This window comes from Giraffa tippelskirchi, chromosome 1 (assembly GCF_054371585.1).
Source record: "Giraffa tippelskirchi isolate mGirTip1 chromosome 1, T2T-mGirTip1v1.2.pri, whole genome shotgun sequence".
NCBI lineage: Eukaryota > Metazoa > Chordata > Mammalia > Artiodactyla > Giraffidae > Giraffa > Giraffa tippelskirchi.
The window spans coordinates 91,292,877-91,307,520 of NC_137275.1; the positions used below are offsets into that span (position 1 = coordinate 91,292,877).

The 14,644-nt window shown below is 37.0% G+C and overlaps 1 protein-coding gene across 2 annotated transcripts in view; it reads left to right on the plus strand.

Annotated features, from left to right (window-relative positions):
• Window positions 1-14,644, plus strand: part of LOC145503943 (uncharacterized) — a 359,220-nt gene that overhangs the window by 126,372 nt on the left and 218,204 nt on the right. Inside the window, exon 2 of one of the 2 annotated variants that reach the window (XR_014051945.1) lies at window positions 1,728-1,821. Coding sequence is in view for 1 of the 2 variants with exons in the window: in XM_081484737.1 (XP_081340863.1) it covers window positions 3,061-3,073 (13 nt within the window). In the remaining variant the exon portion in view is untranslated. Of the gene's footprint in view, window positions 1-1,727; window positions 1,822-2,334; window positions 3,074-14,644 lie in introns of those variants that run through there. The other variant, XM_081484737.1, reaches the window with a different exon arrangement.

The following is a 14,644-nucleotide window of genomic DNA, read 5'->3' on the forward strand; positions in this document are numbered from 1 at the left end:
GGGACTTCATAATTAATTAACCATCACCAGGAACTTATGCAGATCAAACCATTTGAATTACTGCTAGCTATTACAGTCATCTCAGATACTTTCCTTCTGGTGTAATGACCTAGGCTCTACCTCTGTAGGGCTGTTTTTTTTTTTTTTTTCAATTCTCATTGAGATTGTGGAGCCTGTTTTAACTAGCTTTTCATAATAATTCTGAGCTTGGGGAGAGGAGTCAATGTGACTTACAGACACTGATGGTTCCTATACTGATATATATCACAGTATTTTAGTAAAGGGAGTTTTTGTTTGTTATCTTTTTAAACCTCTCTTTAAGGATGAAGTTAAGGAAAAAAATCGAATGTTGTATATTGGTTTGTTATGATTGCATATCCACTTTTTATTACTAAGTGAAATTGTTCTGATCTACTTGTTCATGCTTAACTGAAGTTGTTTTTATCTAAGGGAGAACTCGTGTTGGGGAGGCTGTGTCAGAATGATGTCAGTAAAATTACTATGCTGGTCAGTGTGAACATATGGAGACTCAACTGTGATGTAATGGATAATACCAAGAATTTGTGAGGACTTTTATTGAGAGTGTTTGGTCTGGGCAAGGCTGCTCTTTGCTGATCTGAGTAGCTCTTTGAAGATTTTGAGAGACTTGCTCCCATGTGATCAGGCTACTGTTAGTAGGCAGTGGTGTTGAACTGTGCAGAAGTCTCAGGAAAAAGAAGAGGCATCTATTCCTGCCTTGGCAAGGCTGCTCCTCATAGGTAGCGACAAAGCTGTGTAATGGTTCTTGGAGTAATGACCTTCAGAGCAGACCACCTTGCCTGCCAGTGCCAGCACCTTCATTCCGCTAACATCATGCTCTAGTAACAAGAGACTTTTGATTTGCACTGGCAAGTGGACATCAGCTCTTGGTTGCCTAAGTTGACTCTTTCAAAAACCAACTTGTAGAACTGTACACCTCAACTAAATTTGGACTTTATTTCTTTCACCTCCCCTCTGCCTGGAACAATAGTGTAATTAATCTCTCATTGGTTTGAAATATGTTATTTCTTTATTGGCCTAATAAGAGATATTATCCCGAATGCTGTTGGCTTGTGAAGTATTATTATTACAAATTATAATTCCCACAGTGAACCTGCATTAAATAAGTTATTGGCAAAGATATTCTCAGTCTCTGAGCATAGTTTCTCAGAGAGAAAACAAGGACATATTCATGAATGGTAGCAGCAAAGCTTTATTTTTCCTATTTCTGAAAGCCTTTGAATTCTGTCTTTATTATGTCCAAGGACTTCTGGCATGTCAGATTCCTTTAGAGTGTCAATGTTGGGTTTGGGGTCATTAAATATACTAATAAAATTTAGGAACATGCTAGGTGTTTCAGGTGGCATGTTGTAAATATATTTTCTGGTAAGCATATTGATTTTGACAAATGCAGACCAATCTAAATTTAATTTTGCCTTCCTTGGTCATGTACTATGAAAGTTCAAAATAAAAGCTTCTGACAGTATTAATCAGCAAATTCTTGCCTTTTTTTTTTTTTTTTTTTTTGGTTTGTTAATCTTTTCTACACAAGTTCAATCCTACACATGATAACCTGGGGCATTTTGCAGTCTGGTTCTAGTTACTGGTCTAATAACAATGGGCTACAGCATGAGAGGATTTATTAACTACCTCTTAAAGGGAGGTTCTTCAGGCAAGGAAATAATGACTTTTGTGTTTTTTTTTTTAAGCCAGGAAGGAAGGGCAACTTCCAAGGAATGAGAACTTCCTTAGGCAACGGAAGTCCGTGGAGGGTGCTTCATAGGAGAAGACATGGACAGATGGGTGAGTCATTCCTTCCATTCAGTTTCCCCTTTTAAGTAGCCAAAGTCCAGTCTTAGTGATTATTGTCCTATGGTCGCAAGCAAAGAATTAAGTTTTATATGACTGGACTGTAGAATCAGTTGAATTTCTACTATTTCCTGGTTATCAGTTCATTCTTTAAGGTAGTATTGATAATTTGGGATTTTAAGCTTGGCATTCTTTTCCAATGTCATGGAAAACATCCACCCTACCACAGGGTACTTTAATTCCTCATGCTCTTCAAAATGTTTTATGGTGCCACTGAGACATTGTTTTAGGTGATACTAAGTGAATATTTTCTATTGGCTATTTTCTGATAGGCCTTCAAAGTTTCAATCCTGGAATACAATATATGTGTGTGTGTGTGTGTGTGTGTGTGTGTGTGTGTGTGTTCAGCTCTGTCTCTTTGTGTTTATTTATATATTGCCATTGTTCAGTTGCTAAGTCATGCTGACTCTTTGTGACCTCATGGACAGCAGCACACCAGGCTCCTTTGTCCTTTGAGTCAGTGATGCTGTCTAACCATATCATTCTCTGCCACCCTCTTCTCCTTTGGCCTTCAATCTTTTCCAGCATCAGGGTCTTTTCCAAAGAGTGGACTCTCTACATCAGATGGCCAAAGTATTGGAACTTCAGCATTGGTCCTTCCAATTAATGTTCATGGTTGATTTCCTTTAGGATTGACTAATATGATTTCTTTGCAGTCCAAGGGCCTCTCAAGAGTCTTCTACAGCATCACAATTTGAAGCATCAATTCTTTGGTGCTCAGCCTTCTTTATGGTCCAACTCTCACATCCAAATATGTGTATATGTGTACCTGTATGATATTATTTCTCTTACACCCCACTGTTTCTTTGTAAACAAATGAAACTGATTTTGACTAACTTTAGCAATAAATGAACTTGTTGAAAACCTAAGGGAATTTATAGACTTGTTGGAAGGCACAGGATTGAGTTGAAAAATGGGTTGAAACCAAGAATTCTTGAGTGCCAAGAAGCACAGACTCTAGGATGAGATCTATGGCAACACTGACAGAGCTCTGCCACTGAATTGAACGAGGTGCAGATTTTTGTCCTATCCTTGCATCATGATTTCAGTATTTAAATCCCACAAGATAGTACCCAACTGTACAAGTTTACTGGGGAGTGAGGAAGGAAGCTGTCATTTTGTTTGAAAGGGGAATTGGATGCTGGGCAACCAAAACTGACAAGAATCTCCTACATGTCGGAAACTTGTAAGCCAATATCACTTTCAAAAATAGATGTAATACTTTGTTTCTGTGCTTTGATCTATTTGAAATATTTTAATAGATGATGCTTAATCAGTTTATAGTGTCATAATTCAGTATATTTTGTTTTACTGTTTGTTGTCTTGTATTATGCTCTCTAATGTCTATTCCTTATACCTCTTTCATTGAAAATCTTTTCGTTTTTAAAAGTTTATGTAAAATAGAAACTCAAAAGTGAGTTTATTTGCAACATGTAAATAGTCTTTATTTTTTACAAACATTACAGTAGTATATTATGCTTTAAATCATTTATTAAGACATATAAACACTTTTTAAAGAAATTATATACTATATACATTTATTTTGTGTTGACAAGAAATACTCTATTTTTGAACCTTTTCCCTCCCTATTGGCTGTAGTCTTTAGAGGAGGCTGATATGAAACAGGTCATTTCTGGATTCATTTGGAAAAACTGAATTTGTCTCAGTTGACTTGGTAGTGATATACACTTGAGGCCCAGAGAACTTCACATATTGTGAAAGTGTCTTTGGTGTCAATGTATGGTCTAATTTCACTGTTATCAAATGGCACAAAATAGAAAATTATGTATGTGCCTGCAAGTATGTGGTGTGTATGTTTACGATCTTTTTATGTGAAAAACCCACATCAGACTGACTGTTATACACAAAATATGATGAATTGCATTCAGTGAAACTCCATCTCCTCTTTCTGAAAATATAATCTCAAGAGAGATGTGCAATCACAGAGATGAGTCAGGACCAGGAGTACCAAACTGGCAACATTTGCTGAAGGACAAGTGCCAGAATGGGCTGTAGAGTTGAATGCCAGGAATCTGGAAAGGAGTTTTGAGCCATGCAGTTTGTCCAGAGTTGAAGCCCAAGCAGAAGGCTGAAGTCAGTAGACAGTTGCTAACAGAAAGGAATGTAATAGAGAAAACCAAAGGCCAATCAAGCAGTGAGGTCAATATGAAGTAGTAGATAGATATTATGTAGCAGAAGACATCTATTTAGGAGAAGCAAGCCACTTTTGTATTTCTTCTTGAGTTACTGGTTCAAATAAATGCTGCTAAGAGTTTATATTTATAGATGGATCAGTTGCTAAGATGGATCCTGACTTGACAAACAAAGATTGAAGACACAGATTGAGGGACAGAAAATGGGAACTAGCAGTAGTTTGGAGGAAACCTCTGATGACAGAAGCCTTCGGAAAGAAATAGTGTGGGGGTGGGAGGTGCTCCTTTCATACAAGAAAATGTTGCAGAGGAAACTAGTTAAATTATTTTACATTCCTCTCATCCTTTCCATCTAGCTTTGAGACTGTAAAGAATTCTCAAAGATTGTGTTTTATGATTTGATATAATAATTCATCAGGTTAATAAAAAATATGTAAGCTAATTATTGCTATTTAGGAAAAAATTAGAAAACTGTTCAGTTTATATATCTCAGTTTTATCTTTTAGTTATCAAACTAGTTTTTTTTCTTTTTGTCATGAGAGGAGAAACTTTTTTCTTTTTTTTAATTTTTATTGAATTACAGTTGCTTTACAATGTTGTGTTAGTGTCTACTTTGCAGCAAAGTGGATCACCCTTGTATATACATATATCCCCTCTTTTTTTTTTTTAATTTCCTTCCCATTTAGATTACCACAGAGCACTGAATAGAGTTCCCTGAGCTCTACAGTAGGTTTTCATTAGGTATTTATTTTATACGTTGTATCCATAGTGTATAAATGTCAATCCCAGTCTCCTAATTCATCCTACCCTTCCTTCCCTTCTTGATGTTCCTATGTTTGTTCTCACATCTGCATCTCTATTTCTGTTTCACAAATAAGAGCATCTATACCATTTTTTCTGGATTCTACATATATGTGTTCATATACATTATTTTTCTGTTTTTGACTTTACCCTGTATGACAGTCTCTAGGTCCATCCATGTCTTTACAAATGACATAATTTCATTCCTTTTTATGACTGAGTAATATTCCATTAGATATAAGTACTACATCTTCTTTATCCATTCCTCTGTTGATGGACATTTAGGTTGCTTTTTTACACTTTATATTTTGGAATATTTAAAATATACACAAAAGTAGAGAAAGTAGCACAATTGACAACTTACCCTCTCTTAGCTTGAACAGTCATAAACAGCCTGTCATTTTTGTGTTCTTTTTGTTATCAATTATTTTAAAGCAAATACTAGAATCACATTATTCATGTGTAAATGCTTCATTACATATATCTGATAGATTAAGACATTTTTTCCCAAACATAATACTACAAATATCACACCCCAAAATGTTTACAGTAATTTCTTAAGAATGGCATTTCTTCATCTATAGGAAATAGAACTTTTACTATCTCTTTCTTATATTTATATATCACACAAAATAATTCACCCTCCTGGTAGATAAACATACAAGAGACTCTTTGGGTCTCATTTTTAAACAGACCACCTAATACTGTTTTCCTAAGATTCTAAGTATTTCTGAAAATACTGACAACCTTATGTTGTAAATATGCTATAGAGTCAGACAGTACATCCGTTTTATTTCCTAATACTCTGCTGGTGGCTTTGACATTTCCAGTGAAAAGAGGATGGAGATAATATCAGGGACTATCTTGGAGGAAAAGAAATATTTCAGTGTTGGAAGAATTGAGTCTGTCCAACTTTGGTTGTTATCTTTGGCTCCAGACGTGTAATTGCTCTTACAGGCTGGACAGGAACCAGGTGTGAGGGACGTGTTTTAACTCTCTGTTAACCAGGAACTCGGTTATAGGTGCTAATGTGAGAGACATTAGAGCGTAGATTCCTGAGGAAGTCTGAAAAGAGTCTGGAGAAATAATTTTATTCACCTGTTTGCTTCTAGAAACAACCACACAAGCCAGCAATACCAGAAAGGAGTTAACATGGAGAACTGCTCTTCAAGTCTTCACACACATGCTCTTGATTAATTGCAAAAGAATAATATTGGATATAAATTTTCAATTGAGGAAGACAAATATTATTTGATGAGTTTATATCACTGATTATTTTTTGAGGGCTTATTTGACTTAGGTCTTATGCTTGATGTAACATGATGTCAGTCTCTACTCTCAAGGCATTTATAGTTCAATGGACATGGTAAAATAGGGAAATATTTTATAGTTATTCATTAATGCAGACTGTTGTTGTTGTTATTGTTTAGTTGCTAAGTCATGTTCAACTCTTTGCGACCCCACGAACTGCAGCAAGCCAGGCTTCCCTGTCCTTTACTATCTCCCTGAGTTTTCTGAAATTCATGTCCATTGAGTCAGTGATACCATCCAACCATCTCATCCTCTGTCACCCCCTTCTCCTCTTGCCCTTAATCTTTCCCAGCATCAGAGTCTTTTCCCATGAGTTGGTTCTTCACATCAGATGGCCAAAGTATTGGAGTTTCAGCTTCAACATCAGTCCTTCCAGTGAACACCCAGGACTGATCTCCTTTAGGATGGACTGGTTGGATCTCCTTGCTGTCCAAGGCATTCTCAAGAGTCTTCTCCAACACCATAGTTCAAAAGCATCAACTCTTCAGTGCTCAGCCTTCTTTATGGTCCAACTCTCACATCTATACATGACTACTAGAAAAACCAGAGCTTTGACTAATGAAACATACATTTAAAAATCCTAGAGTTGAAGTAAAGGCTAGTTTGAGTAGAGAAAAGTAGAGGGCCAAATAGGAGTCATGCAACCCATCTAATAAATTAGGTACAGAAGAAGTGAATATCAAAATTAAATAATAAGAAATCTTTTCTTGTTCACATGATTTCTAGTGAGCTTTGTGCTTTTTGAGAGATTATAGACAAATTTATCCAAGGCAGATGCCATATAGAGAAAATACTGAGTCACAGAAAGACAGAGGCTTTGGAGTCAGATAGACTTAAGTTTGCATAATATTTCTTCAATTTAGTTATGTGTGTGATCTTTCACGTACTGTCTATTAAAAAAAAAAAACTCAATAGGCTCGGTTACTTAGTTACTTCACAGGAATAAAAATTTTAACATAAAAGATTGACAGTGATAAACATAAAAAGCATCTAACATTCCATCGATGTTAGTTTCATTTCTTACATCCACCAATAGAATAGAATAGCCTTGGAATGACTTCAAGATGGAGAGATGGGTGGGAGGAGTATTGTCATTAAGGTGGAAATAATGAAAATTTATTGGAAAACTATATGTTGAGGCTTCTAAATGAGCCCAGAAAAGATCCTACTGAGAGCATAGATTTTATCTTATTCATTTCCTTATTTTACCAGCACCTGGATCAGAATTTTCAACAAGGTAGATGATCAGTAAAACTAGTTGCTTAGTGAATGGCAAAAACTGTCTTTTAAGATTGAAGTCTGAAAACACTTGTTAAGATGACTGCTGCCGTAAGTATGATTGTGTTGCTTGTAGCAGACCAACTATGCTACCCAAAATCAGTAGAAAAGCTATAGATTAGATAGATAGATAGTATATATAATGTCATATGTACATATAGATGATACTGTATGTGTGTCATTTTTTGAGACATCAGAAGTTGGCTTAGGCAGCAAAAATTAAAAATTAAAATCTTTCTGGAGATTCTGAGTACATTTTCTCTTTCAGGTCATTTGTTAACTCAAAAAGCAGTAGAGACCAAAAAACGGGGCAGAACATGGCTGCTTAGAAGCAGAAAAGCCAGAAGGATTTTCAGCAATGTTATGGCCCTGGAGAGACCAAAACTGGAATGAGGCTACCAAGGCAACAGGGCCTGAGGGAATAGGGGTCTGGAGTGAGCCCAACACTCATCACTAGTTTCTCCCTCAAGACATTTGCTAATTTTTAAGCTCCACAGAAAGGGAGGCTAAAAGTCAAGCAGAAAGTAGCTGAAAGGCAAAACTGAGCTTGTCTTTTTTTTTTTTTTTTTGCTGTATAATTATCCTGGAAAAGCAGAAGTTCTAATTCAGGATAATTCAAGGGGGAGGAGCTCTCAAGGCTCTTATTTGCAAACCTAGAGAATATGTCCTAGGAGGTACTGCAAAGGTAGACTGGGGCTAACTAGAGATAGTGCCTAACACCAGTCAGCTTGGCACTTGGTTAGACTGGGGTGCTGTGTCACTTTCCTGGGTGCCTTCCAATGCAGAGAGTGAATTCACTACGTGGGAAGATAACATCGCCCTGCACACCTATTAGTTCCCATGCACAATGTTTTATCTTCAATAAAAAATTTACCAACAAATCTCAAAATACAATGAAGAGGAAAAGAGGCAATAGGAAGACACCCACAGTGAAAGAAGGTACTAGTTCAGTTCAGATCAATTGCTGTCATGTCCGATTCTTTGTAACCCCAAGGACTGCAGCACGCCAGGCTTCCCTATCCATCACCAACTCCTGGAACTTGCTCAAACTCATGTCCGTCACGTCGGTGATGACATCCAACCATCTGATCCCCTGTCGTCCCCTTCTCCTCCTGCCTTCAATCTTTCCCAGCATCAGGGTCTTTTCCAATGAGTCCACTCTTCTCATCAGGTAGCCAAAATATTGGAGTTTCAGCTTCAACATAAGTCCTTCCAATGAATACCCGGGACTGATTTCCTTTAGAATGGACTGGTTTGATCTCCCGGCAGTCCAAGGGACTCTCAGGAGTCTTCTCCAACACTATAGTTCAAAAGCATCAATTCTTTGGCAGTCAGCTTTCTTTATAGTCCAACTCTCACATCCATACATGACTACTGGAAAAACCATAGCTTTGACTAGATGGACTTTTGTCTAGATATTCTCCTGTCCATGATTGTTCTGCAGCGAATTCTAATTTTGGAGTTCTCGCAGGAGAAGATGAGTGCACGTCCTTCTACTCAGCCATCTTGTAGACATCACTGATTCTTGATGTTGCCTTAGGCCCGTTCCCTTTCCCAGTGACCTCTCATTGGGCCAAAGGAAAGGGCCTGGGAGATAGGGTGCTGTTCTTCATCTGCTCCTCTTCCCCTAGGCAGCCTTGTAGCCTGGCAGCTAGGACACAGGATGTAGCTCCAGCTCAGCAGATACTTCCTGGTTCCTGCTGCCACTCCCTGCCCTGGGGAGTAAGGTGTGGTGAAGGTACTAGGGTTATCAGATACATAATAATAAATTATTATTTTCAGGAAAGTAGAAGAAAAGATGATAAATTACACAAAAGAACTAAGACATAAGAAAACAATTATAATGCTAGAACTGAAAAATACCTGCAGTGACAAAAAGAGCTTAATGGATGGATTTAATAGCATAGGTTACACAGTGAAGAGAGTGCTGGTAGACTGGAAGGTTTTCCTGTATATTGTCAGCTCCCAATACATCCCATTGCAGGGCTACTGTTCCTGTGGGTATTGGCTGCTACTAGCTCACAGCTACCTCCTTTTCTGGAGAAATACCAGAACCATGTTACCCAGAGATGCAGGGGAGTTATACTCTCCCCAGGCGGTGAGCCACAGCCAGTATATATATATTTTTAATTGTGGAAGAGACACATAGTATGTGATCTGCAATTCTTAACAAATGCAGCTAATAATTCACAGGAGATATAAAAATCCCAAACTCCCTCAAGCAGACAGGTTTAGGTATTCCTTCTTCCCCAGAGTACTGTGGTATCTGGCTAAGGTTAGGCTGCAGCTGAACCTAAATCTTTGCTTGGCTCTTCTTCCTTTGCAATTCTGTGTCTTTCTTCCTTGAAGATTTCTCCAGAAAGTACTCCCAATAGATCACTTGCACAAGAATCCTTATTTCATGCTCTGCTTCAAAGGGATATGGCATAGGAAAGAATAACATTTATTAATGATAGAAGGCCAGTTCACCAGAAGGTAGTAATTCTAACTTTGAGTTTACCTGAGGCATAGCTTCAAAAAATGTAAAAACAAAGAAGGAATGCAAACATTTGTAACATTTATAAACAGAAGCCTATAAAATGTTAGTGAGAGAAATGAATAAATTGAGAGAAATGTCAAGTTTATGGATTGGCAGATTCAATAGCGTAAAGATCTCAGTTCTCATCAGGAAGGATCATGAGTTTTCTGGGGTACATTTTGTGTTCAGTTTCTTGATCTGTAAGGTAGTTACATGCATGTATTTCACTTTGTAAAAATATGTAGTTTTTGAAAATACAGAGATAATTCTGAACAACTCAAATGTCAAATGTAGGAAGAAAATAAATGCTTTAAGATCCCACTTGTTACCCCTAAATATTTTATGACAGTATTATTTTTACCTCACAACTTAAATATTGATTACTTCTTTCGAACTGTATCATGAAAGCTTATCTTACCTCTTTGAAAGAGTTATTTGTTTTTAAAAGCAGGCTGTATTGGATTTATAGCTCTCATTCTGTGTGTGCTAAGTTGCTTCAGTCGTGTCTAACTCTTTGCCACCCATGGACTGTAGCCCACCAGACTCCTCTGTCCGTGAAATTCTCCGGGCAAGAATACTGGAGTGGGTAGCCATTCCCTCCTCCAGAGGATCTTCCCAATCCAGGGATTGAACCCATGTCTCTTATGTCTCCTGCATTGGCAGGCAGGTTCTTCACTGCTAGTGCCACCAGACAAGCCCCATACATAGTTTTCATCACCTATAGCTAATATAATTGTAGGCCTATAGAAAGTCCAGTAATATATGGTTACTTGTTGGGAGAAACCAGCCATGGTCACTGAGCATCCTTGAACATTCTGAGTGTCTCAGAAATGCAAGACCTTGACTATTCTTTATCTGGGTTATCTCTTGGAGTTGTCTTTGCAGCAAACAACCCTGAAGGATAAGGTAACACCTTCCTCTGCACAAAGAGTAGACTTACTTTTGCTCACAATAAAAACAGTAAATCCTGAAGTCCAACATTCTTCTCCTATAATGCAACCCATTGAGCATATCTGCATCATTTAGGGCCATCAGCATTGTCCTTGTCTGTGGGACTTGTGAGACATGCAGAAAAGCATAAATGAAAATGAAGCTCTGAGTAATAAAAATCTTTTTTCTCTGACATAGCAGTCTACCATTTTCTGCCATTGTCCATGAAACAGAAATTAAAAGGATAGAATCTTGTACCTTGTACAATTCTTGATATCAGTCTAGTGACTATAAGTATAGGGAAGCAAATAGGGAAAAACAAGAAGGAATAATGTCAGAAACAGATTATAGCTCTAGTCAGGATAAAGATGAAGTATCAATATTACAAAATTAAATGGTACACATGTGAAATATAAGTAGAATCTCAAATTCTTTGTGCAGCATGTCTTGGATGCAAAATAACTGTTAGACAACCATGAAGAGGCAGATAGCCTGGTCAGAAAAGTAAGTGTGTAAATTTCACCTTTTGGTGATGTGTTAAATAATGAAATTAGAAAGAATCCAGATACATAAGATTTTAGGAAAGATAGTATTAAAAATATCCTCATCAGGTAAGGAAAAGAAGAAAAGGAAAATCTTTTTCCTTAGCCACCACCACCACCACCAGGAAAAACCTTTATCCATTTAGATCAGATCAATTTACTTAAAAAAACAATTTTTAGTGAACATCCTTCTCTCTAAAGAATGGACTGTACAATAAGCTGTTGACTCGGACAGGTACTAGGAATTCAAGACTAGACTCTGGTGGAAGGAAAAAATTTAGAAAAATAACCCATAGGAATCTCTGGGTGAGAGCAAGTGGTGACTTCAGAACTTGGCAGGAAGGTTAATGCATTCAGAATTAGGTACTTGAAGTTTTGGTTTCCATATAGAGTTCACTAGTAGAAGCGACCTAAGGAAATTCCCAGAGAAATGAAGCAATCCTATGGGATGTAAGCTGAAATTCCAGCAGAGATTTGGGTATCTTTAGCTACAAATAGTTGAAGAATCAAAAGCAAAGCAAAACAAAACAGCTTAGAAAAAACGTCCTCTCTAAGGAAGCAGATGTATAAATTGAAGAGAGTTGATCCTGACTGTTGGATGTTGAGAGGAGTCAGAGGCTGACAAAGGGTAAGAAGAAAAGTAGAGAAGAGACCAAGAGTCTTCAGAGCATTCATACTAAGATCAGTACGGGCAGAAAGAAAATGGTCAATCCTGTCTAATATGTTTAGGAAGTGAAGGAGGAAAATAAGTATCTTAGAGAAATACTGTCCCACAAAGATATAATGCAAGCAATATTTGTAATTTTAAATATTCTAATAGCCACATTAGAAATGTGAAAAGAAATAGATCTTAACTTTAAGGTCATACTTTATTTAATCTAAGATAACGATATTACTAGTTCAAAATGTAATAAGTATTAAGATTAAGATATTTTACATTGCTTTTCATATCATGTCCAAACTGATATGAATACCGTACAATACCTCTGTTGGACTAGCCTTATTTCAAGTGCTCAATTGTTATATGGAGCCATGCCTACCTTATTAGGTAGTGCAGATCCAGACTAGGAAATACATGATTATTAAACTCAATGGGGGGATTAGGGAAAAGTTCTAAGAAATATAAAATTGTGTGTGAAGTTTCAATTAAAGAACTTGGCATTGGGAAAAAATATTTAGAAAAGGAGAGGATAATGAAATATAAACTCTCATTGGTGGAATGAGAAGGGTTTCTTTTTAAGGAAAGGTAACTAGAAATTAAAGTGGAGAAAGACAGAAGTAGTTTTCATTCCTGATATATATATAACTCCTATGCTGTATGTTGGGGTCAGTAAGTTCTACAAGTAAAAATGTGTGTAAATAGAGTCTTTGAAGGGAGATATTCTTAAGAATCATGCACATGAGTTTGAGCAAGCTCCAGGAGTTGGTAATAGATAGGGAAGACTGGCATGCTGCAGTCGTGGGGTTGCAAAGAGTTGGATACGCCTGAGCAACTGAACTGACTGACTGATTCTTAAGGATTAGAATGAATTATTAAAATAATTGCAATAGCCAACACAATACTGTAAAGCAATTATCTTCCAATTAAAAAAAAAAAGAACTAATTTCCTGAACAAAGAATAAAAGAGAGAGAGAGATGATATAAGATGAAACAAATTGGTAGAAAAAAAGTGTATGAAGTTTGGGGAAATAGTAGTTATTTGTTAAATGCAATATCTGGTACATTTAAACATTTTTAATTTGAAACAATGTTATACTTGCAGAACAGTTGCAAAGATAGTACCAAATATTCTTAAGAATATTTAATTTGCGAATTTTGTACCTCTCTGGTCCAATTTAACTGTTGCTCTAAACAAATGGAGATGCAACTGGCCATGATTGCAGTAAGAGAAATATTTTTCCCTTTAATAGACAAAGCAAAAAGCAGCATATCAGTAATAATTTTAATACTACAGATGTATTAAGGTTAAATTCACCTTTTATATATTTGCTTGATTAACAGGTTGAGAGTTCTTTGAAAATTAGAGCATCTTATTATGAAGACTCTCCAGAATGTGCTCTTTTACCTCTAAAGGCAACACTCTTTAATGGGTACCATGCAAAACACTATTGTTATGAAACTCCCCAAACTCTGTCATATTCTTCTAAATACTTTATAATAAGTTCATATTTTTTTTTATTAGTGATCTCATTCATAAAGGGCTTCCCTAGTGGTTCAGCAGTAAAAAATCTGCCTGCCACTGCAAGTGACACGGAGACATGGATTTGATCCCTGGGTCGGGAAGATCCCCCTGGAGAAGGAAATGAGAACCCAGTCCAGTATTTTTGCCTGGAAAATTCCATGGACAGAGGAGCCTGATAGGCTACAGTCATTGGGTAACAAAGAGTTGGACAAATCTGAGCACATATGCATAAAGCTCTGTAGGTAAATATCTTTGAGATTCCAACTCTCTTTCTAAATTTCTTATAAAATTCCCCTTGTAGATCCATCTATCAAAAGATCAAGTTTAAAAAAGAAAGGGAAATAGGAAGAAAAACTCTTCAGCTTTCACTATCCATCTATGTCAATGCATTTAATAAAGAAGTTCTTAGGAATTAACTCTGAGGGGCTGTCCTCAAACCCTTCACATAGCATATCTGATTATTGCTGATGTCAGATTTCATTCCCATTATTCTTGGAGGCCAGCTCAGATTCTGCCTTGAACGTGACTCTCTTCAAATAGGACTTAGATTGTCAGAGAAAAGTATAAACAAAATTGAAGTGTGGGCCAAAGTAAATATTAATTTAAAAACTCGAACCCTGGGTCCAAAATGAAGTAAATATTTTGGCTAGTATCTGCAGTTTTGACAAGCTGTCTGCATTTGGAATAAATGAGGAGAAAGTGGGGAGAAGAGCTGAGGAGAGAAAATGTTAGTGCTAATAAGCACAACCTAGGAGAGAAAGCAGCCTTAGAAGTGAGATGTGTATTCTCCTCAGTAACCCAGTGCTAATCTGGCCATGACCATTTTTTCTGAAATCCCAGTTTATCTGAGCTTGTGGGAGTCTGGGGTCTTCTGTGGATCATGGAGTTGCTTTCTCCAGGGCACCAATGTAGGCTTTCTTCTGCCAAAAAAAAAAAAAAAGGAGGCTGTGCCGTGCAGCCTCTATCATCCTTAAAACAGGTCAAATTGGTTCTGTGTTTTCCCATCGAGTTCTGTCCAGTCCTCTAAAATTGAGCCATTAG